The sequence below is a fragment of the Megascapheus bottae genome, chromosome 17 (assembly GCF_031878675.1).
Source record: "Megascapheus bottae isolate mThoBot1 chromosome 17, mThoBot2.hap1, whole genome shotgun sequence".
NCBI lineage: Eukaryota > Metazoa > Chordata > Mammalia > Rodentia > Geomyidae > Megascapheus > Megascapheus bottae.
Genome location: NC_143525.1, coordinates 29,112,667 through 29,136,605, shown reverse-complemented (window position 1 = coordinate 29,136,605; position 23,939 = coordinate 29,112,667). Strand labels below are relative to the sequence as shown.

General features: G+C 39.2%; 1 protein-coding gene across 6 annotated transcripts in view; it reads right to left on the bottom strand.

The window, feature by feature from the left end:
• The window catches only part of Ssh2 (slingshot protein phosphatase 2), a 198,489-nt gene that overhangs the window by 33,719 nt on the left and 140,831 nt on the right, over window positions 1-23,939 (bottom strand). For 5 of the 6 annotated variants that reach the window (XM_090350519.1, XM_090350522.1, XM_090350523.1 and 2 more), the window contains 6 exons: window positions 16,321-16,442; window positions 11,313-11,381; window positions 10,473-10,538; window positions 6,646-6,840; window positions 3,559-3,652; window positions 3,296-3,424 (listed from right to left, as the gene is read on the bottom strand). In XM_090350519.1, coding sequence (XP_090206645.1) covers window positions 3,296-3,424; window positions 3,559-3,652; window positions 6,646-6,840; window positions 10,473-10,538; window positions 11,313-11,381; window positions 16,321-16,442 — 675 coding nt within the window. The remainder of the gene's footprint in view (window positions 1-3,295; window positions 3,425-3,558; window positions 3,653-6,645; window positions 6,841-10,472; window positions 10,539-11,312; window positions 11,382-16,320; window positions 16,443-23,939) is intronic. The other variant, XM_090350518.1, reaches the window with a different exon arrangement.

Here is a 23,939-nt window from a genome sequence, read left to right as displayed (position 1 = left end):
TATGAAATAGTATTTTTTGAATGAACTCCAGAAAATGGAAACAAGAGGTTTTTTTTTTTCTCTGTTCCTGTTTTTTTTTTTTTTTCTTTTTCTTTTACTTTTTGGTAAGGGGACCCAAGATATGGAGGGATTAAGAGTAAACAAATGCAGCAGTGGCACTCACTAGACACTGTTGAAAATGAACTATACAACTTGTAGGTAGGCATGGGAGGGGAAAAAAATTGGGAGAGTATGAGGGAAGGGGTGACAGTCTCAAAAACAAAAAAAACCCTCTTTATCTGACTCATGTAACTGTAATTCCTTTGTATATCACCTTTACAATAACAACAACAACAAAAAGAAAAAGTAAATGTTCTTTTTTTTTTTGGTGGGTCATGGAGCTTGAACTCCACCTGGGTGCTGTCCCTGCGCTCTTCAGCTCAAGGCTACCACCCTACCCTTGAGCCAAGCCCCACTTCCCTTTTTCTAGAAGTTAATTGCAGATAAGAGTCTCAGGTCCTTTTGTGCCTGGGTTGGCTTTGAACCTTGATCCTCAGATCTCAGCCTTCAGAGTAGCTAGGATTACAGGCGTGAGACACTGCATCCACCCACCCGGCAAATGTTCTTTTTATTGCTAGTCCTGGGGCTTAGGACCTGGGTGCTGTCCCTGAGCCTCTTTGTGCTCAAGGCTAGCACTCTACCACTTCTGCACAAGTGCCACTTCTGGCTTTTTTTCTGAGTGGTTTACTGGAGATTGAGTCTCACTGACTTTTCTGCCTGGGTTGGCTTCAAACCATGATCCTCAGATTTCAGCCTCCTGAATAGCTACGATTACAGGAGTGAGCCACTGGTGCCCAGCTGATATTTTATGTTAATTGTGAGTATTCTTGTTGGAGAAAACAATTTCAAAATTTTGTTTGGGAGTATAGAGATCTAGTGCATACTAGGTAGGTTTCACATTCTTTTAAAGTGTTAAAAGCCAAGTTACAGGTGTGGTGTTGCTCACGCCTGTAATCGTAGCTACTCAGGAGGCTGAAAACTGAGGATCAAGGTTCAAAGCCAGCTTAGGTACAAAAGGACCTGAAAATTTTATTTCTAATTAATCTCTAGAAAATGGGAAGTGGGCCTTGGCTTAAGGGTAGGGCAGTAACCTTGAGATGAAGAGCTCAGGGACAGCGCCCAGGCCCAGGGGTGGGGTGGTAGCCTTGAGCTGAAGGGCTGGACAGTGCCTACGCCTAGTTAAAGCCCATGACCCGCCCCTCCCAACAACAACAACAAAAAAAACAACAAAAAAAACCTCTCAGTTTTCTTTTGGACTACAGATAGGCATGGATAACAAGTTCTTTTTGATTACAGGAGTTTGACTGTCATTAAAAATTAGGCTTTATCGGGCTGGGAGTTTGGCCTAGTGGTAGAGTGCTTGCCTAGCATGCATGAAGACCCAGGTTTGATTCCTTGGTACCACAGACATAGAAAGAAGCTGGAAGTGGTGCTGAGACTCAAGTAGTAGAGCTCTAGCCTTGAGAAAGTCCAAGGACAGTGCTCAAGCCCTGAGCTCAAGCCCAGGACTGGCAAAAAAAAAAATAATAATTAGGCTTTATAGAGATATCTGAATGAGCAGTTCCTGTCACATTTAGAATGAAAAATGGCCATTGGCTATTAGAAGTTTTTCTAATAGGCCATAGAGATTTTCTCCAACAATGCAAGTTTATCTTTGGGACCTCATGGAAATACACAGAAAAGACAACAAAGCCAGGTGCTTTGCTGATGGACAAGTCCAGTATAATCTACATCCAGAAATGGCAACACATTTTGGCTAAAGTACTGGAAAAGAAGTCCCCTTGCCAGCTCACAGCTTTTCATGAGTAATTTCATAGCTATGGTCCACTATGAATCATTCTAGAGACACATAATCTCTAGAATGTCAACAGATTAACTCAGAGGACACTGACTTTCAATGGCACAAACCCTGACTGCCTGGTGAAATAAATTCTTAAGTGTTCAAGGTGAAGTGATCTAGTCAAGTCAATGCCTCTTCTCTCCTGTTTCTCAATTTCTAATCATTTCACAATTTACAAATGTTCTCACAAGAGAAAGGATATGAAATTCAAACAAACTGATTTAGTTCTTTGTTAACGTTTTTGGTTAAAATGTTTCAGAAGTGGGCTGGGAGCTTGGCCTAGTGGTAGAGTGCTTGCCCAGCTTATGCAAAGCCCTGGGTTCAATTCCTTGGTACCACATATACAGAAGGAGTTTGAAGTGGTGCTATGGCTCAAGTGATAGGAGTGCTAGCCTTGAGAAAGCTCAAGGACAGTGGCCAGGCCCTGAGTTTAAGGATTGGCAAAAAAAAAAGTGTCAGAAGTGGAAATAGAATGAATTTTTGCATTCTTCATTAATAATTTCTTTTGGGGGGGGGGCTGTGCTGGTCCTAGGACTGTCCCTGAGCTTTTTGCTCAAGGCTAGTACTTGACTGCTTGAAACACAGCTCTAATCTGGCTTTTTGGTAGTTAAATTGATATAAGCGCCTCATAGACTTTCTTGCTGATCTCAGCCTCCTGAGTAGCTAGGATTAAAGTGTGAGCCACCAGTGCTCAGCTCTTTATCAATTTTAATTACATTAGTTTTGTACAGATGAAAACTGCAACTGTATCATTTTAGAATGAAAATAATTCTTAGGATATTAGGGGCCTTTCTAATCAGGGAAGTCTCCTATAATCAGCTATAGGTCTCTAAATGTTCAGGAACCACAAAGGGTAATTTTTCTTGGCTGAGATTACAGTAATTATGAAACATTCATGCAACTCAAAATGTAGCTATAATTCTTTCTGTGTAAAAGTTCAGGTTTAGAAATACAGATCAGTGATAAAACATATGCTTAGCATATGCAAGGCCCCAGGTTAAAACTTAAGGAATACAAAAAAAATAAGTAAATAAAGTCCAATAGCCTTTCAGTTATAAGTAGTTCCCACCTACTCTGTTCAAAGATCTTAGACACATCTGGTATACTTGAAAGTCTTAACAACTGCTCCTGGCTGGGAATGTGGTTTAGTGGTAGAGGGCTTGCCTAGCATGCATGAAGCCCTGGGTTCAATTCCTCTAGTACCACATAGACAGAAAATCCAGAAGTGGTGCTGTGGCTCAAGTGGTAGAGCACTAGCCTTGAACACAGAGAAGCTCAGGGACAGAGCGCTAGAACCTTGATCAAGTCCTAGGACTGGCAAGAAAACAAAAACAGAAGCAAACAAACAATTCTTCCCCTCCCCCAGTCCATATAGGCTCGCTTCAACACACGATTTAAAGTATCTCTAAAACTTACCAGGAATACATGCTCGAATATCTGCGTAGGACTATCCATCTGACCAAGGATCACTATCATTTCATTATCAATAAATTCTTTGAATTCTCTCAAATTGCACACCATTTGCATTTCCAATTCTGTTCGTATCTGAAACAAAGATGACATATTTTACCAATCTCTGTGATGACCCCCTGTATTTTCAACTGTATACCATTTTTAGCCCCATATTTATTGTTAACAAACTCCTAGCCTTGGACCAATGAGGACTCAATATCTCTTACCTCTTTGGATGTGATATTCTCCAAATCTTTCTGCATCATAATCTCCCTTAATTTGGTTTTAATTAGCCTTTCCGTTCGCTCACGTTCAGTTGGTCTGAGAAGGGAGAAGTGGTGATATTTCTTAAGCAGGAATTTGATTAAATTAATTAATATACTATTTCATTATGTTTCTAACCTGGCAAGCTTTATCTCTATTCTGTTCAACTTTATATTGTGGTGGCATTACAAATGGACATTTGATTTTTGGAAACAAGGTACTGGTACTCACAGGAATCCTAGCTATTCAAGAAATTGACATGTGAGGAACCATGATTCAAAGCCAGCCTGGGAAGGAAAAATCTTTGAGTCTCTTATTTCCAATTACCAGCAATAGCCAGAAGTGGAGGTATGGCTCAAGTTTAGAGTGCCAGCCTTGAGTGAAAAAGCAGCAGGAATGAAAGGCCTTGAGTTCAGGCCCAAGTACTTGTGGGACTAACCACTATGGAACTTGGTTTCTTAGTGTTTAAAATGCTACCTTAAGCTGCTAATTTATTGCTCTAGAACATAACAAAGAGTTGTCCTGCTTCTTTCAATAAGGCAAATTAAACTGTCACTCTAAATGGCATGTAGATATCAACTACCTAGCGTATTTCCATTCAAAATACTTTCTTTTTGTTTGTTTGGTTTTTCATTTTGCCAGTCCTGGGGCTTGAGCTCAGGGCCTGAGCACTGTCCTTGGGCTTTCTCAAGGCTAGAGTTTTACCACTTGAGCCACAGCACCACTTCTGCTTTTTCTATGTATGTGGTACTGAGGAAATTGAACCCAGGTCTTTGTGCATGCTAGGCAAGCACTCTACCACTAGGCCAAACTCTCGGCCCCTACCTTGTTTCTTTCTTTCTTTCTTTTTTTTTTTTTTTTTACCAGTCCGGGGCTTGAGCTCAGGGCCTGAGCACTGTCCTTGGGCTTTCCTCAAGGCTACTGTTCTACCCTGAGCCACTGCACCACTTCTGGCTTTTTCTATGTATGTGGTACCAAGGAATTGAACCTGGGTCTTCGTGCATGCTAGGCAGGCACTCTACCACTAGGCCAAACTCCTGGCCCCCCCTACCTTGTTTTTTAAGACAAGGTTTCACCAAGTAGTCAGATTGGCCTAGAATTTGTGATTGTCTGTCTCTGCCTCACAAGTGCTGGAATTACAGGGCATACTGGTCTTATCTTTGAAATTTCTATCCTCATTATGAAGAAAATGTATCTTAAACATTTGATAATGCTTACACAAACTAGCAGTAGAATCAGAAAGAATTGAGTCTTTTGACTCTTAAAATTACCACATCAGGCTCTGGTGACTCACACCTGTAATCCTAGCAACTCATGAGGCTGTGATGTGAGGATTGCAGTTTGAAGCCAGCCTGGACAGGAAAGTCTGTGAGACTCTTGCCTCCAGTTAAACCACCAGAAAAGCCAAAGTACAGCTGTGGTTCAAGTGGTAGAGTGCCAGCCTGGACAGCACTCAACATCCTGAATTCAAGCTTCAGAACAAGTACAATAAAATAAATAAATAAATAGATAAGCTAGTCATTAGAACTTAAATATGAAATCAAACTACATATTACTTGGTTTAATGTAACTGGATGCTTCCTATAAAGGCATTATTTTATATTGTACAGAATATGAAAGAAGTGGATACTACTTTTTGCTTCATCTTTTCTCTGCTACCTACTCAAGAAAGGTATGTGTTCTGTACTTCCTTATTTGGAGATGGAAATGAACTAAGCCTTTGGCTGCCTTGGCTGCCTACAGCTTTATCACTGATGGTAAAAATAGTATCAGTAATCTCTACAGATAGCTGCTCTAACTCCACCACTGTGGAGCTCCAAATCATTTAGCCCTTTTAGTTTTTCACAAACCAGAATGTAGCTAATATCTGTGCCATCTCTCAGTCAATCACAAAGGTATCCTTGTCTTGATAGGAATAAAATTTTTACACAAGCTTTCTATCCCCTCTTACCCTCTATACTACTGCAGTTTGAACTCAAGGCCTCATGCTTGCTTGGCTGGAGGAGATGGAGTCTTGTGGACTCTTCTGGCTTAGCTTGTTGGTAGTGTTTTCTCTGTCTCATATAAGCATGATTTAGAATGTAGGGTTTGTTTGGTTGGTTGTTTTTGTCTTGGGGTTTGGACTCAGTGTTTCACATACGCTAAAAATGCACTCTCACTTGAGTCACATTCTCAACACTTTACGTTGCTCAAAGCTAGCACTCCACCATTAGAGGCACAGCTCAGCTTCTAGCTTTTTGGTGGTTAACTGGCTTTCATGGAAAGCCTTTAATCCCAGCTATCCAGGAGCCTGAGATCTGAGGACTACAGTTCAAGGCCAGTCTGGGAAGGAAAGTCTATGAGACTTTCATCTCCAATTAACCATCAGAAAACTGGAAGTGGAGCTGTGGCTCAAAGTGGTAGAGCATTGGCCTTAAGCAAAAAGAGCTCAGGTACAGTGCCCAGACCATAGGTATCACTGACAAATCAATGAATGAATGAATGATGAGTTTCAAAGACTTCCTTCCTGGACTAGTTTCAAACAATGATCCTTAGACCTCAATCTTCTGAGTACTGAGGATTATAGATGTGAACTACCAGCAGCAGGTGAATGTCCTTTTTTGAGCTAGATAAAACATTCATTTTTCTGAACATCAATCAGCAGCAAAGCATGGAATTATGAGCAATATTTCCTTCCCCCCTTCCTTCCTTCCTTCCTTCCTTCCTTCCTTCCTTCCTTCCTTCCTTCCTTCCTTCCTTCCTTCCCTTCTTTCTTTTATTTTTGCCAGTCCTGGGGCTTACACTCAGGGCCTGAGCACTGTTCTTGGGCTTTCTCAAGGCTAGAGCTCTACCATTAGAAACAGCACCACTTCAGGCTTTTTTTTTTATGTATGTAGTACTGAAGAACCGAACCCAGATCTTTGTGCATTCTAGGCAAGTACTCCACTACACAAAGCCACACTCCTAGCTCCTAGATGGTAGTTATTATCACTGTTCAATTCCCCAAAAGAGATTAGGGAAGAACATGCTGCTTAGGAAGAAACAGAAAATGCCTTAGCAAGCTGACTTACATATCTGTGAAGAGAGCTGGAGAGTCTGGTCGATGGGACTGCACATCTTGCATAGCATTCCATTCATTGACTGAGGATTGATCTGAGTTGATATGGCTCTCATAGTAACTCACCCAGGTGAGAAACAGGCTTCCTGGGTAATAATTATGCATTCTGGCCACTTCACAAGCCTTGTGTAAACTCTGTAGTGCAGACCTGAAAGATAAGCTAGAAAATGAGTACTGAAGAACTGTGTTACTCAATGCCAAAAACTCATGTATATTGTACTCTTCTAATTTGTAAATTCTATAGCATTTGGACTCTGGAGAATCTCTTCCTTAGAATTCTGGATTCTCTGAGCTAGATGATATATTCTTTATCCATATTATCTAGATATATCCTGAAAGATATAATATATCCTTCAGGCAGGGTATTGGGGGAAGGGAAGAAAACTGACTACTCATCAGTGAAAAATAAATTTAGCAAAGAATAGAGTATATAATCGTATAGTTGGAACTATGCTGTGACACTATCATTAATCCCAACAATTAATTATTCAAAGATTGTTTCCCCTGGCACAGAATCATGAAACAGCATATACATAAAATATTTTGACTCTAAAGGCTTTGCAAAGATTATACAGGTAGATGCCCTTAATCATAAAATCATATCTTTTAATGTGAAGGAAATATACATATAATGCATTTCTTCTTGTTGTATTAGTCTCCTGGTTTTTTAAAACCATTTTGCAAGTCCTGGAGCCTGAACTCAGGGCCTGGGTACTGTGTCTGAGCTACTTTTGCTCAAGACTAGCACTCTACCACTTGAGCTATAGCTTCCAACTTTCTCTGTGTATGTGATACTGAGGAATCGAACCTGGGGCTTCATGTATGCTAGGCAAGCACTCTACCACTAAGCCACATTCCCAGCCCCAAACCATTTATTTATTCATATATATATATATATGTATATATGACTAAGAACAGCTTTGGTTATTTGAGACTAGTTAAAACTTCTGTCTCTGAATTCAGAAGCTCAAGAAGAGTAAAAAGAATTGAAAAGTATTCTTTGGAAAAGAGTAAACCAGAAAATCTGGGAAGTGAGTTACAAAAAAGGAAAGACCTTTCTTTTTGTTTACTGGTGTGTCTCAAGTGCTTAAAAGAAGACTCAGCTCATAGCTGGAATTCAATTAGGTAATGATCAAATGAAAACCAACTACATATTATTGTCTCTCTTCTAAAGGAAAAGGGCAGTAAAAAGGAATTCTGTGGCCAATCCATTTATAACTTCTTTTTAGGTAGTACTGGGCTTTGAAATCAGAACCCTGAGCTTGCTGGGTAGGCTCTCTACCATTTAAGCAGTTATTTTTCAAGTAGGATCACATGCTTTTGCCCAGACTTGTACCATGATCCTCCTACTCATGCTTCCTGTGTAGCTAGAATGATGTGCCACCATGGTCAGCTTTTTCCCCAGGCTGGTCTTCAACCTCCTAATCTCTGTCTCTTCAATCACTAGGATTATAAGGGCATTCTCCTTCTTACTCAGCCTTTCATCTTTTTCTTAAAAATATGATTTTATAGATGGGCACCACAGGTCCGTTCTTGCAATCTTAGTGCTGAGATCTGAGGATTGAAATTCAAAGCCAGTCTGGGCAGGAAAGTCTGTAAGACTCCAATCTCATAATCTCTAAGAAAATCTATTTAAAAAGCTAGAAGTGGAACTATGGCTTAAGTGGTAGAGCACTAGCTTGAGCAAAAGAAGCTTAGGGACAATGTCCAAGCCCTGAGTTTGAGCACTAAGATTGGCACAAACCACCTCCCCTAAACCCCAAAACAACACACACACACACACACACACACACACACACACACACACAACCAAATCCTTTTAATTTATTTTCTATGGTCACTTGAAAAATTTTATAAATGTGTGTTTTGTTTTTGTTTTTGTTTTTTTTTTGCCAGTCCTGGGCCTTGAACTCAGGGCCTGAGTATTGTCCTTGGGCTTTCCCAAGGCTAGAGCTCTACCACTTGGGCCTCAGCACCACTACCAGCTTTTTTCTATGTATGTGGGACGGAGGAATCGAACCCAGGTCTTCATGCATACTAGGCAAGCACTCTACCACTGGGCCAAACTCCCAGCCCCTGGGGATTTAATTTGTTTAGTATGTTTTAAGCCTTAGGTTTGTTTCCCTAAATAAAAGAGAACAAAATAACACTTATGGGTAGACTCATGAGAAACAAAGATATGGCTATTCTCTATATATTATTTATAACTTGTCCTTTTACTTTATGTCCTGTCACATGCTCTCACATTAATATTCCTTAACTAGATCATTTTAATGGTTGAGTAAATATTCAATAACATGGTTATATCATTGAACCAGTTCCTATTTTTTGGACATTAACTGGTTTTTTATTTGCTGCTACTGTTAGAATACAAATATGTTCTTACAGTTAAAAATCTTTATATGCACCCATGATTATTATCTCAGAGCAAATTCTTAATAAAATTACTAGGTTAAGAGGCATCCAAATGATAATGTGTATTGGAAAGTCATTTTCCAGAAAGGCTTTTTCAGTTTGTTTTTGTCAGTTGTGGGGCTTGAACTCAGGGCTTGGGTGCTATCGCTGAGCTCTTTTGCTTAGGATAGTGCTCTACCACTTGGAGCCACAACACCACGGCTGGTTTTCTGGTGGTTAATTGGAGATAGGAGTCTCATGGATTTTCCTACCCCAGGCTGGTTTTGTCATGATCCTCAGATCTCAGCCTCCTGAGTAGCTAGGATTACAGGTGTGAACCACTGGCACCCAGCTTTCCAGTTTATTTTCTCCCAAGCTATATGATTCATGTTCTTAAATCTCTGTCAATTCTATACTATGTAAATTTAAAGAAAATTACCTTGTTTTAAACCATTTTTATTAGGGAAACAGTTTTTTTCTTATGAATAAAGTTGAAGAATAATTTTAATTTTTTTTTTGTTTTTGTTGGTCATGGTGCTTGGACTCTGGGCCTGGGTGCACAAGGCTATTGCCCTACCGCTTGAGCTACAGTGTCACTTCTGGTTTTCTAGTAATTAATTAGAGATAAAAGTCTCATACAGACTTTAGTGCCTGGGCTGGCTATGAACTGTGATTCTCAGATCTCAGCCTCCTGAGTAGCTAGGATTACAGGTGTGAGCCACCAGCACTGGCAGTCTCATCATTTTCTGACTATCATTTTCTACATAATAAAACAAGAGTAAGAATCTATTCTGTCCAAATAAACAAAGAGTCTCTTAAGCCAGTTACACAATCCCTCTAAACACTAAATTTTCTCATTTTTAATAAAAAGATAGCAATACAATTTGGGGGCATTGGCATAATAATTAAATGTAAAGCACCTGGCACATAGTAAATAACCTATACACCAACTGATGCTTATTAACAATAACAATGTTTTCTCTAGATGTTATTGGTATTATGCAAATAGCTATGTCAATGCTATCCTTAATTACCCTAAGAAATTGAAAGTACACAGATGTTCTAGACTTGGCTCTTTGAAACTGCTAAATAATATAGTAAGTGACCTCATGAAACTTCAACAGACTGAGAGATTACATCTTTTTCAAAGCCTAAAAAACTTCTGAATTTCCCTTGTTCACCAGTACTGAAGGCCTTCCACTGTGATAATTTAAAATTTCATTTCTAGGTCACATGACCAAATTACAAATCCTATCATACAAAAAAACCCCCATATACATACAGCATTTGCATAGTGAAATGTAACAGTTTAAACAGTGTTTCTCATAAACTTTTATGGAATATCTTACAATACTATTTTGCAAAGATATTAAAAGTCCATCTTACCACATAGCTTGCACAGATACAGGTTTGAATATGTGAACTCTGTTATCTGTTGATACACTGAAGCCACTAAGGACAAAAGAGAACAATTAAAAAATCCACAAACAAGGATAGATTATTTCAGTTGTTAAGTATGCCAGTTTCCAACTTCAACAGTTGATTCATTAGAAGGAATCATCAGATATTTCATATAGTGGTTAACTAGAGTACAGAACTTTACTGAAAAACATCAATAAATTGTCTCATTTCATGTACCAGGCAAAACTAATGGAATCCCACAATGGAGTTAGGAAATTATATATAGTTTCTCAGCAGAAGTTTACAGTCAAACTGTTCTGCTCTATACTTCTATTTGGAAGTCTTGTGAACTCTTAGTAAACCTGATCCTGGTTTATAAACTGGAGAAAACATCTCAGTCTCTTGGGACACATTTAAAAAACATCAGGAGGAGGGGCTGGGAGTGTCACTGGCACAGGAAAGGGATTATATTGTAGGCTGACAGCTGGCAGCGGTCACAAGAGGTTATTTGAAACAGAACATATCACCCTTTGGGAAAGCACTGCAATAATCCCACGTGCTCAGATTGAAGAGTGAGCCAACGAACTATTACTTCTTTGTCTGGATTTCTACTATAGTCAGCCTAAAAGAACTGAAGTGAGAGACCTTGGCAAGTTGTATTTTTACTCTATTTTACTAAACATTAGTTTAAAAGGACTCATTAAGCTGCTGACATCTCAGTACAGCTGGACACACTGGGCCTCCCATTGAGCTGAATGAATGGGTCACTAAGAGGGAACTCCACCTCTCAGCTTTCTGTAAAGAATAAAAAGAGAAAGCTCTTACCCATCACCATCCAAATGAATTAGGGTGTCACTCCAGAGGGGCAGGACTAAGCCCATGGTACAAGTGCTACTGCAAGACAAGAAAAAGTCTGCAAGTTACTTCCTGTTGTTACTAGTAAGCAGTCTTTTATTAACAATGTCAACACCAAGGATAATAAATGCCTAAGCTAGAAAGGATTGGGACAAATATAACAGTGGAAAAACTTCTATCATATTATTCTTATACTATGTAAGTCTTTAAGAACTATTTAAAAGATTATTAGTAAGTTCCTTGTATGTTTAGCAAAGAAGTATAATGACTGAGCTTCCTGTATCATGGCCTTGCAAATGCCTACTATCTAAAAAGACTCCAAGGGTTTACTGCTAACTTGCTTGTAGGTATTAACTAACAAAGGATATGGAATCCAACATGATTTCAAAGATTCTTTTTTCCCCGCCCCAGTCCCAGGGCTTGAACTCAGGGCCTGAGCACTGACTGTCCTTGGGTTTTCTCAAGGCTAGAGCTCTACCACTTGAGCCACAGCACCACTTCTGGTGCTTTATTCTATGTATGTGGTACCAAGGAATTAAACCAGGTCTTTGTGCATGCTAGGCAAGCACTCTACCACTAGGTCAAACTCTCGACCAAGGATTATTTCTAATGTCAAGAATTACTGCTTATTGTTGAGGTTTAAACACATTTATGGAACACCAGAACACACCCAGAAGTCTGTCTATAAAAGAGAATGAAAAACTGTAAACAGGCAACTGGCTATGACCAACTTTGACAGCTTGTGATCAACTTAGATGAAATAAACAATACAACTTAAAGCAAAATAGTGCTTAGTTTTTCTTTCCTCCCCCTCTCCTTCATAACCTCCCTTCCTTCATCCCTTTTCCTTTCTTCCTAACTCCTTTTCCTTCTCTCCCTCCCTCCCTGTATCTTCTTCTGAGATAAGAGTCTTAACTGTATCTAATTCTGGTTGGCTTCAAATTACTGATCCTTCTGCCTCAGCTTCCCAAGTACTTAGATTAGAACATAGATGCATGCCACCATGCCTGAGAAAGGTGCCTGGTAACTATGTACTACACTGCCCAAATGTTGAATAGGAATGTCAATAAGCAATAAAAGAATAGCTCTAGTATATAGTATACTAAAATGCTATTTTAGGAATTGAAGACATAATTCAATGGTAAAGTCATTGTCCAGTAGAGGTCTTAGGTTCATTCTCAGCACTTGAGGGGAAAAAAGAAAAATAAAACATTTTCACCAAAATACTAGCCCAGGAAGGAAAAATGGCTTTAAGTTAATAGAATGTGTTATACAGAAAACCAGATTCCTGATCAACTCATGAATCTAGAAAACCATTACCTTCTGAAGACTTCTATCAGTTTATTTGCCAGTCTGTTTAAACTATTCTTTTCCTCTAGCCATTCTCTAAAAGACTCCAAAACATGGGCCAGGAGTTTGGCCTAGTGGTAGAGTATTTGCCTAGCATGCATGAATGGGTTCAATTCCTCAGTTCCATATAAACAGAAAGAGCAAGAACTTGCACTATGGCTCAAGTGGAGTACTAGCCTTGAGCAAAAGAAGCTCAGGAACAGTGCCCAGGCCCAGAATTCAAGCCCCATGAGAGAAAAAAAATTTCATTTATGCCTATTATATACTAGACAATTTAAGATACTATGGGTACAAAGAGAGATTAAAAAATCAGACCACAAAACTCTATTACTTAGAAAACTCTATTAGCTTGATATATACTGTGCATTTAAGAAACTAAGGTCATGCTGTATATTAAAAACTTTAGCACTACAATTCAATACTTAAAACAGGCTAAGTTGAATTAGCTGTAACATATCTTAAACACAATTTGTATTTGTTAGTGCTAATCTGGCTTTTATTTGGATAGTTTTGAAACATCAAGTTTTCATATTCTGAGACAAATTCCTTCGTATAAGTGACAGATAATCAGAGTACTAGTATTTTTTTTAATTAAAAAATGAAAGCCAGGTGCAGTGGCTCATGCCTGTAATCCTAGCTACTCAGGAGGCTGAGATCTGAGGATCAAGGTTCAAAGCCAGGCCAGGTACTAAAGACCCAGAGACTTTTATCTCCAATTAACCACTAGAAAATTGGGAATGGGGCTGTGGCTCCAGGGGTAAGCTGAAGAGTTGAAGAGCTCAGGGACAGAATCCAAGCCTAGAGTTCAAGTCCTATGACTGGAAAAAAAAATTGTCCAACAGGCTCAAACAGATGTACAGGAATTTCATATCAGGTTTACCAAACATAATAAAAACTAGTTTCTACCTTTTCATGTCCATTTCTATCTTCTCTGAAGTTCTGTTTAGTAGCACTTGTCAGACAAGTCCAACAAAACTATACAATAGATAGATGTTATTCACTGAGGATAACTACTACTAGCTATTAATACCCCCTTCCCCCCCCCCCCCCCCCCGGTAAAGTTTAAAACAAAAGAGATAAAACTAGTCATCTTGATTGTTCACACTAAAGGTCAGATTGGATATGCAATTACTGCCTTTCATCTATAGGGGAAGACTCAACTGAATTTTCCATGCAACTCCAGTTTCTTTTTTCTTTTTTTTTTTTGCCAGTTCTGGCCTTGAGCTCAGGGTGTGAGCACTGTCCTTGGACTCTCTCAAGGCGAGAGCTCTTCCACTTGAGCCTCAGCACCACTTCTGGCTTTTTTCTATGTATGTGGTACTGAGGAATCGAACCTGGGTCTTCGTGCATGCTAGGCAAGCACTCTACCACTAGGCCAAACTCCCGGCCTCCCCAGTTTCTATTTTAAAGGGGATTTTTTTTTTCCCTACCAGTCCTGGGCCTTGAACTCAGGGCCTAGGCACTGTCCTTGAGCACTTTTGCTAAAAGCTAGTGCTCTGTCACTTGAGCCACGGAGCCACTTCTGGCTTTTTCTGTGTATGTGATACAGAGGAATTGAACCTAGGGCTTTGTGCCTGCTAGGCAAGCACTCTATCACTAGGCCACACTCCTTGCCCCTGAAATGGAGTTTTTTTTTTTTAAGGGAGAGGTCAGGAAGAACTGAACGAAAGAAATATAAATGAAGCATAGTGTTATTCAACTGAACTTTCTGCAGTAATGGAGGTGCTATCCCATATTGGAGCTACTTACACGTTGCTACTGAGTACGTGCCATGTGGCTAATTAGGACTAAAAAAATGAAATCTGAATTTTACTTATGTATCTGCTTATTGTTTTATGTAGTACAGGCTGGCCTCCTGCTTCCATCACACTGAATTCTGGGATTACAAGTACCTTGTGCCACCATGCCTATCTTCATTTTATTTTTCATTTATTTAAATAGACTAATGTTCTGATAGAACAGATCTGCAAAGAACCGCCCCCCCCAAATCAAAGTTCCTAAAATCCTAATGAACTTAGATAAGTAGGTGCTTTTATGGGAAAATAGTTACTGAAAGGTCTGTTGCTTAGGTAACGTCAGAAGTTGTTGAAACTGCAGGAGAAAGCTTCCTAAACCACAAACCTGTGTACATTCAGAGCATATAATTAGATGTGGTAAGTGTTATACAAGCTAACAACTCAGGTCTTGTGATTCCTGTGAACCCACAAGTCATTTTAAGGTTGACTTCTAGTTACAGACTCAGGTAAACATTGATTTGAGAAATTTCTATTGACAATGTCTAATTCCTTTACCCACCTCCTCCAAACACTGGGAACAATTAGAATCATTCCCATTTTCCTCTTCTTTTTGTGGCTAAATTTCCCTAGGCTTCAGTCACACCCCTAGCTATTCTACAGTTCCATTCCAGTTCTGAACCAGGAAGTCAATGCTTTGAGACATCTGGCAGGATTTCCTGAGGCTTATTATCTCAAAGTGTAAAGATTTGCTTAGCAGCCACATTCCACAATCTTCTCAAGGTTTTTCCAGAAAAAGTGGGGAAAATAAAAAAGGAAAGCCTCAGGCCTTAAGGACACAAAAAGCCAGGTCCTGTGTGATACCTTGAATAACAGGAGGTGAAATACAACTAAATCTAAAAGTGCATGGTTATAAAAGATTCTGCTTTGAGTTTAAGGAACCCCCTCCCAATTTTAACTATGAAGAAGGAAAAAAAAAAAGATGCAAGACTTAGTAAAACCAAAGTTTAAAGCCATGTGTAAACACATGAAGTTGATGTTCAAGTGGGACCTCTTGAACCCAGAACAGGTACAACTACTGTAGAAAGCATGTGCCTTAAAACTGCTCAAGTGAATCACTACTAATTAAAATGCAGTAGTTTGCACCTCCCCCAAAAAAGCAGCTTTCTTCCTGGAGATACAAGTTTAGATTATTTGCTTTATATCATTAGTATCTAAATATGAGAGAAAGGTAAAGGGGTAGTCATAATTTAGAACTATATAACCAAAAGCTTTCATTAAACGTGCTTGTCCTTCACAGGGTCAATTCTAGTTTTATAATAGCTTGAATTTAAGAGCAGACCATGTAAGATTATTATTTTTTTCCAGTTCTGGGGCTTGAACTTGGGATCTAAGCACTGTCCTTGGGCTTTCTCAAGGCTAGAGCTCTACCATTTGAGACACAGCACCACTTCTGGCTTTTTCTATGTAGTACCAAGGAATCAAACCCGGGTCTCTGTGCATGGTAGGCAAGCACTCTATCACCAGGCCAAACTCCCAGCCCATGTAAGGTGTTTTTTTTTTTTTTCTTTTTGTTGGTTGTGGGGTTTGAACTCTGGGCCTGGGTGTTGTCCCTGAGCTTTTCAGATCAAGGCTACAGCCCTACCCCTTGAGCTACAGCTCCACTTCTGGTTTTCTGGTGGTTAATTGGAGATAAAAGAATCTCACAAACTTTAGTGCCCTGGGCGGTCTTTGAACCTTGATCCCCAGATCTCAGCCTCCTGAGTAGCTAGGATAACAGGTGTGAGCCACCATGCCCTGCCCACGTTAAGATACTTTTGTGGTAGCTTAAAAAGTGATTGGAGCAGGTTATTTAAAAAGGAGATATCCCATCCTTCTCTTTAATGGTACTATACCTGTCATTAGATGAGAAATCCATTCCTAGGACGATGCTTTCTTCAGTGTCTTGTCTACCATTAGTTGAAACCACTACCATATAGCGTGTTCGATTCTGGTAAGTACTTTCCAGTCTTACAGCCTGAAGGATAACAGAAATCAGAGAAGTTATGAAGTTTAGAAGAGATTTTAACCCTGTTCCATCAGTATCTTAAAACTTTTACAGGGAAACAGGAAAGCCTACAGTTAGGATGCCTAAATTTAAGTCTCAAATTATATGTTAACTCAGAAGAGAAATGGTTCTAGTCCATCAACTAGCTCAAGATATTTGCCAGAAATTTGAAAGACATTTCTATTTGGAATTTTTTAAGGGTTGATATTCTTGGAATCTCCTCCTTAATTTTGTCACTACTTCAAAGTTTTCAGACAAAGAAAGAGAGGCATAATTACAGAGCTCAAATGACCCAGTTAGCAGACGGAGGTGAGACTCCCATGGCTATGTTTATGTCTCTATTCTGAGACATAAAGGTAGGGAAGCATGAACAAGCAGAAATGGCTGCATTAAGCTTATTTGTAATAACTGCTGACACAACAAGGCTGTAATGTCCATTAATCTGATGCCAAGTATACAAGACAGAGAGCTACACTGTTCACTTTATGTCCCATGAAGAACAGAGGATTCAAAATGAAAGAAAGAAGCTATGAGGAACTAACCTTTAAAATAACCATGGTCTAGACCTAGTTAAGATCAAGGAAAAAAGCATTAAACACATAGGATAGATGGGAGTAAATGTACAAGATGGTCTGAGAGGCAGCGCTGACTTTTTCTCTGATTAAGAAAAACATACTGGGGCCGGGAGTTTGGCCCAGTGGTAGAGTGCTTACCTAGCATGCACAAAGGTTCAAGGCTCAAGTGGTAGAGCTCTAGCCTTGAGAAAGTCCAATGACAGTGCTTAGGCCCTGAGTTCAAGCCTAGGACTGGCAAACAAAACAAACAAAACAAACAAAACCAAACACCACACTGAAGCTGAATGTGGTAGTTCATGCCTGTAATCCTAGCTACTCAGGAGGCTGAGATCTGACGATCAAGGTTCAAAGCCAGCCTGGGCACAAAAGGACCTGAGACTCTTACCACCAATTAATCTCTAGAAAATGGGAAGTGGTCTTGGCTCAAGGGTAGGACGACACTCAGGAGCTCAGGGACACTGCCCAGGCCCAGGGGTAGTAGGGTGGTAGCCTTGAGCAGAAGAGCTTAGGGACAGGGCCCAGGCTGACTCCCCTCCCCCCCAAAAAATACTGAAACATGTTAAATTAACCAGAAAACGGGTACAGGTAAAACAGAATTTCTCTCTCTCTCTCCCTCTCTCTCTCCCCTCCCCCCCCTCTCTCTCTCTCTCTCTCTTTCTCTCTCTCTCTATTTTTGTGGGTCATGGGGATTACAGGCATGAGCCACCCCGCCCAGCTGGTAAACTAGAATAACTTATAAACAAGAACTCAGTTATTATGACGTATTTAAATGTGGGAAAGCTTTGACAAATTTTGAACTAACCAGTCAGTTTTATGAATGGTCTAGAAAGCTCTTTATTCTCTATGAAAGATCTTGAAAATTACTGGCAAGGTTAAAATAGAAATGGCATGGAACAACTGAATTGCTTCTGACAATTTATCCTATATAAACCAGTGGCAACTGGTTAGTTAAGCTAAGTTAAAAAGAAAAAAACAGTCTTTTAGGCAGGAGTTTGGCTTAGTGGTAGAGTGCTTGCCTAGCATGCACAAAGACCCAGATTCAATTCCTTGGTATCATATACACAGAAAAAGCCAGAAATGATGCTGTGGCAAGTAGTAGAGTCCTAGCTTTGAGCAAGTACAAGGACAGTGCTCAGGCCCTGAGTTCAAGCCCTACGACCGGCAAACAAAAAAATAGTCTTTATAAATATTACCTAATAATGCAAAGAGAATCAGGCCAAGTTACAAGTAAACATCAAGAGGTTTTTATGGGTGTGGAGTGCAAACAGCTGCCTCTTTTAGATTTGTATTGATACATACATCAAGAAAATGGGAAAGGGGCCGGGAGTTTGGCCTAGTGGTTAAAGTGCTTGCCTAGCATGCATGAAGACCCGGGTTCGATTCCTCGGTACCACATACATAGAAAAAAGCTGGAAGTGGTGCTGAGGCTCAAGTGGTAGAGCTCTAGCCTTGAGAAAGTCCAAGGACAGTGCTCAGGCCCTGAGCTCAAGCCCAGGACTGGCAAAAAAAAAAAAAAAGAAAAAGAAAATGGGAAAGGACCCAGTTATCACACCTGACAGGAACAGGATTACAAGGGATGGTTCAGTTAGCAAATTACTTATTAAGTACTGTTTCCACCCCCCCCCAAAAGATAGTAAAAGGCACATCCTGGATCTATTTAAATTTCTTAGATGGAAGAACAGACCTAAGAATAGTAGGGATTTAATCACTGGTCTCTAATAGTGTTTATAATAGTTAATCCTGAATGCCAGAGGAAATGTCAAAATACCTTTCAAGGGCTCAAGATATAGCTTGGTAGTGGCAGAGCACTATGCTTAGTATTCACAATGCTCTAGGTCTGATGCTTAACATGGAAAAATTTTTTACAGAACCCTTTCAGAATTTTAAGTTTCTGGGTAAAGAATTGAACAAAGTTATATAAGCCTAAAGCATGAATGAATATCCAATATTATACCCTTACCCAATGGAGGTTAATCTCATATTTTTGTTGGTGAGAAGATTAGCAAAATTTAATAATCTAATTTAAACTATCAAGTAAATAAGGTAAACATAATTTAAAACGACAATTTATAGCTATATTCCTAGTACTTGGGAAACTGAAGCAGGAAGAGTACAAGTTTTAGCTAACCTAGACATAGTAAGTACTTGGGGTTGGGGGGATGATGGTGGTAGTAGAGGAGGCTGAGGCATTTCCAATGGTTTTTCGGTCTCCAGAATTTTGAGATAAATGGCTGACACAATATAGTTGAGATGCATTTTACTTTCAAGCTAAAGTACTGAGAACTTCAACTTGCTAATCAAAGACACTAATGAATTCCATTCTAATTGTTCAAACAAAACAATAATTGTGGATTTTAAAGCATGTCAACAAAAGCAACTGAGAAAATTATTACAAGAAAGCCCATTTATTGCCTAAATTTAGAATCCTATTGTAAGTATCAGATGAACTAGAGCAAGTTAATCTTATGGCTGAGGTGTAGTTCTGAGAAATCATCTCTGCTTCTCATATGAAGAAGATATACCTCTGCTTATTCCTAAAAATAGGCGCTTACATGATTTTTAAATCATCCAAGAATGATGGTAAAGCTTCTCTCAGTATCTACTTTAAGTTCTTAATCTAAGTACATACACATAGTACAAGAGCTTCTCTCACCAGCATTATCTAATATCAGGAAATACTGCTGCTTAAGTTTATGATGTACCTTTGCCTTTAATTTCTCTTCACCATGAGTCCTAATCATGCCCCTGTCATGCAGTGTTTATCAGGGAAGCCACATTATAAAGACCCAATGTCTAGACAGGCAGTTTACCCGATCTATCAGAGGGAAAGGTTTCAAAAGAATGCAAATATTAAATTCTAGCCAAAGAATAAGCAAAGTCAACAAGCCTAAGATTAAAATAGACTTCAGGTTGACATGAATAAAGAACACTATTTTCAAAGAAATAGATTAAAGGTAGAGGAAATCTGGATTTTAGAAACTCTGTCTCTATGAAGTTTTTAGATAAAAAAAAAAAAACCCACAAATCCAATCATGATTTAAGGGTTGGGGATGTAGTTCAGTGTTAGAACACTTGCCATAACTCTAGATTTGATCCCTGGCACAGTGAAAAATCACAACCTTTCACTGGGCGAGGTGGCTAATACCTGTAATCGTAGCTACTCAGAGGCTGAGATCTGAGGATCACGGTTCAAAGCCAGCCTGGGCACAAAAGGACCTGAGATTCTTATCTCCAATTAACCTCTGGAAAATGGGAAGTGGAGCTTGGCTCCAGGTAGATCTTTAGCCTTGAGCTGAAGAGGGACAGTGCCCAGGCTGAGTTCAAGCCCTATGACCCACAAAAACAAAAACACAACCGTCCATATAAACATTATATATTATGACATGGAAAGACAGCTTTGATACATTATAAAGAATATTACAAAATAGTATTTCATTTTTATTTAAAAAAGTAAAAACAAACTAGCTATGCTTTCATAGAGTTTATACCACCTTCCTTTGTCTTTCTGTCCCTGACTCTTATACAAACACCAAAATAAGACTGGAAGAATAGTGTACTCAAATGGTCAAGAATGGCTTTCTTAGAGTCCAGGATGGTGACTTCATCTTTATGCCTTTTGGAACTGTCTTATTTAGGAAAACAAAATCAAAACAAAAATTAAAGCTCTAATGAATTTACACATCTAAGAAAGAAAAACTTCACTTTGAACAAAAACTTCTCATTCTCATTTTCTTATATTATCCTGCAGTTCTCTGACCTTGGCTCTGGTTAAGAATATTATTAAAGCTACTTGAAATATTCCAGACATTACTTCCCCAGTCTACTTTTTAAAGTTAAATAGATTTTTCAAGAGCATTGTAAAACCATTTCCTTACTTTACCAATTAAATATTTCCTAAGTATCAACCTCATAGTTAATGCTTGATACCTGTACCCTTGCAGGTAAAGATTTTTTTTTTTAATCACATTTCGAATGCTTTAGTAAAAAGTGGAATTTGGTTGGATTAAGAAAAATAAAGACTAGTCTTCTAGTTGACTATCAAACTTTTAACCTTATGCACAAGTCCCAAGAGTTTTAGCATTCTAAATTTAACTAAAACAAAAGCCTATGCTTTGAGACTACAAATGTTTCTTTCAGTTAGAAAAGTGCTAATTTGTCTAAAGTTATACAATGCATTCACTCATTTTCTTGAAGATGACTCACTCAATAATAAGAAACATAATGACTATGTGTTTGTAACAACTCAAAACAACGTAAATAACTTGTCATTTGAACTATGAATTAATTCAGAGGCATTTTTCTGAGTTTTTTTATAAATATAAAGCAGCTGAAGCTGCATATATCAGTAGGAAAAGAGAAGATTTAATCTCTTGCTTTGCCTTTCTAATTGCATCCTTCATGTTCTCAAAGTCTCATGTGGTAAATTATTCTAATATTTGAGGCTCAAGCCAGGTGCCAGTGGCTCATGCCTGTAATCTTAGCTACTCAAAAGGCTGAGATTTGAGGATGGAGGTTCAAAGTCAGTCTGGACAGGGAAGTTTTGAGACACTTATTTTCAATTACCTACCAAAAAGTTGAAAGCTCTTAGAGCAATGGCTAAAGTGGCAGAGCTCTAGCCTTGAATGAGAAAGCTCAGATATAGCACCCAAGACTTCAGTTCAAGCCCCAGGATGGATGAACACACACACACACACACACACACACACACATGTGCGCGCGCCCACATGAAAGAATGCACACATGCACACACTCTTCAGAGACTCAAATCAAGCTTTAGAAAACTACCAATGAGAGGAAGTGGTGCTGTGGCTCAAGTGGTAGAGTGATAGCCTTAAGCACAAAGAGGCTTAGGGACAGTGCCCAGGCTCAGAGTTCAAGCCCCTCAACCATCAACTCCTCCCCCAACCAAAAAACAAACAAACAAAAAACCAATGAGAAAAGAATACAGTGCATGATGATAGACCTTAGTTTTAGCTTTGTCAAATCATACAATTTTTGGAAGTTATCAGCAAATATTAACTGGGCATGAAGTATGTATGTGCAAGTGATTACTATTACTGGTTTTAGTAGAGGTGTATTCCAAGTGTGATTTCTGGACCAGCAGCCTTAGCATCATTTGGAAACTGGTTAAAAACACAAATTATCACTGCCTCCAGGTTCCCCAGCCCTCTCTAAACTGCTATTGGAGACAAGTAGCTGATAGCTTAAAAAAACTCTGTATGGGCCAGGAGTTTGGCCTAGTGGTAGTGCTTGCCTAGCATGCATGAAGACCCGGGTTCGATTCCTCGGTACCACATACATAGAAAAAAGCCAGAAGTGGTGCTGAGGCTCAAGTGGTAGAGCTCTAGCCTTGAGAAAGTCCAAGGACAGTGCTCAGGCCCTGAGCTCAAGCCCAGGACTAGCAAAAAAACAAACAACAACAACAACAACAAAAAACTCCAAAAACTCTCTGTGTTCTTACTGAACTGTGAAGTTTGAGAATAACTGCTTAAGTAGTTGATAGCTTAAAAAAAACTCTCTGTATGGGCCAGGAGTTTGACCTAGTGGTAGAGTGCTTACCTAGCATGCACGAAGACCCAGGTTCAATTCCTCGGTAGCATATACCTAGAAAAAAAGCTGGAAATGTTGCTATGGCTCAAGTGGTAGAGCTCTAGCCTTGAGAAAACCCAAGGAGAGCACTCAGGCCCAGAGTTCAAGCCCCAGGATGGGCAAAAACCAAAGAGAATATTATTGCAAGATTGCTGGATGAGTTAGCCCATACTTTTAATCACTTTTAATCTACTTGGAGGCAGAGATCAAAAAGATAATAATTTAAAGTAAGTATGGGCAAAAAGTTAGTCTGTGGGTGTGGTTCAAGTGGTAGAGCAACTACCAAACAAGCTAACAAGGCCCTGGGTTCAAACTCCAATACTGAGAGGGGATATTAATGCTATAATGAGAACTGTACTCTTCACAGGGTCTTACAATATCACTGTTTTATTTAAATATGTATAATATTTTTATTTTTGGATTAAAACACAAACTAATTTAAACAAAAGCAAAAAAGAAGGCACAGAAGCAGCATTCAAGATAAAGGATAACAAAATAAAATTTAAACACAAAATGATTAAGTAGGGGCCGGGAGTTTGGCCTAGTGGTTAAAGTGCTTGCCTAGCATGCATGAAGACCCGGGTTCGATTCCTCGGTACCACATATAGAAAAAAAAAGCTGGAAGTGGTGCTGAGGCTCAAGTGGTAGAGCTCTAGCCTTGAGAAAGTCCAAGGACAGTGCTCACGCCCTGAGCTCAAGCCCAGGACTGGCCAAAAAAAAAAAAAAAAAAAAAAAAGATTAAGTAATGTAGAATCAGTGACTACTGGAGAATTCAAAGACTGTTAATCAACTCTCCACAATCCTATATTCTACTTATTACTTCTCAATTGTCTATGGTTTTTAACCTGTCTATGGCTTTCACAAATTTTCAACTATCTAATACAGAAAGACTTTAGACCAGACATCTTGGTGATTGTGGTAACTACCTAGTGGGCCTCCTCCTCCTCTTTTTTGTCCTATATTAGCTTCAGGGGAATTTTCCCCATAACCGTCTCAAGTCACTCCTTGGCTCAAAAAACTATGCTTCACAATTGTTTAGAAGGCTAGATACAATCTCTAGTTAGTAATCTAAGGGTCAAGCAAAAAAAAAACCAAAGCAATAAAGCAAGCCATCTGAATATTAAATGAATAGAAACACTTTTGCTGTTGTTGTTAGGGCATGGGTATTGCTCCTGAGCAATTTTGCTCAAGGCTAGCACTCTACTACTTTGAGCCACATATGTGACTTCTGATTTTTTGATGGTTAATTGGAGATGAATCTCACAGATGTTCCTGCCCAGACTGGCTTTTGAGTCACCAATGC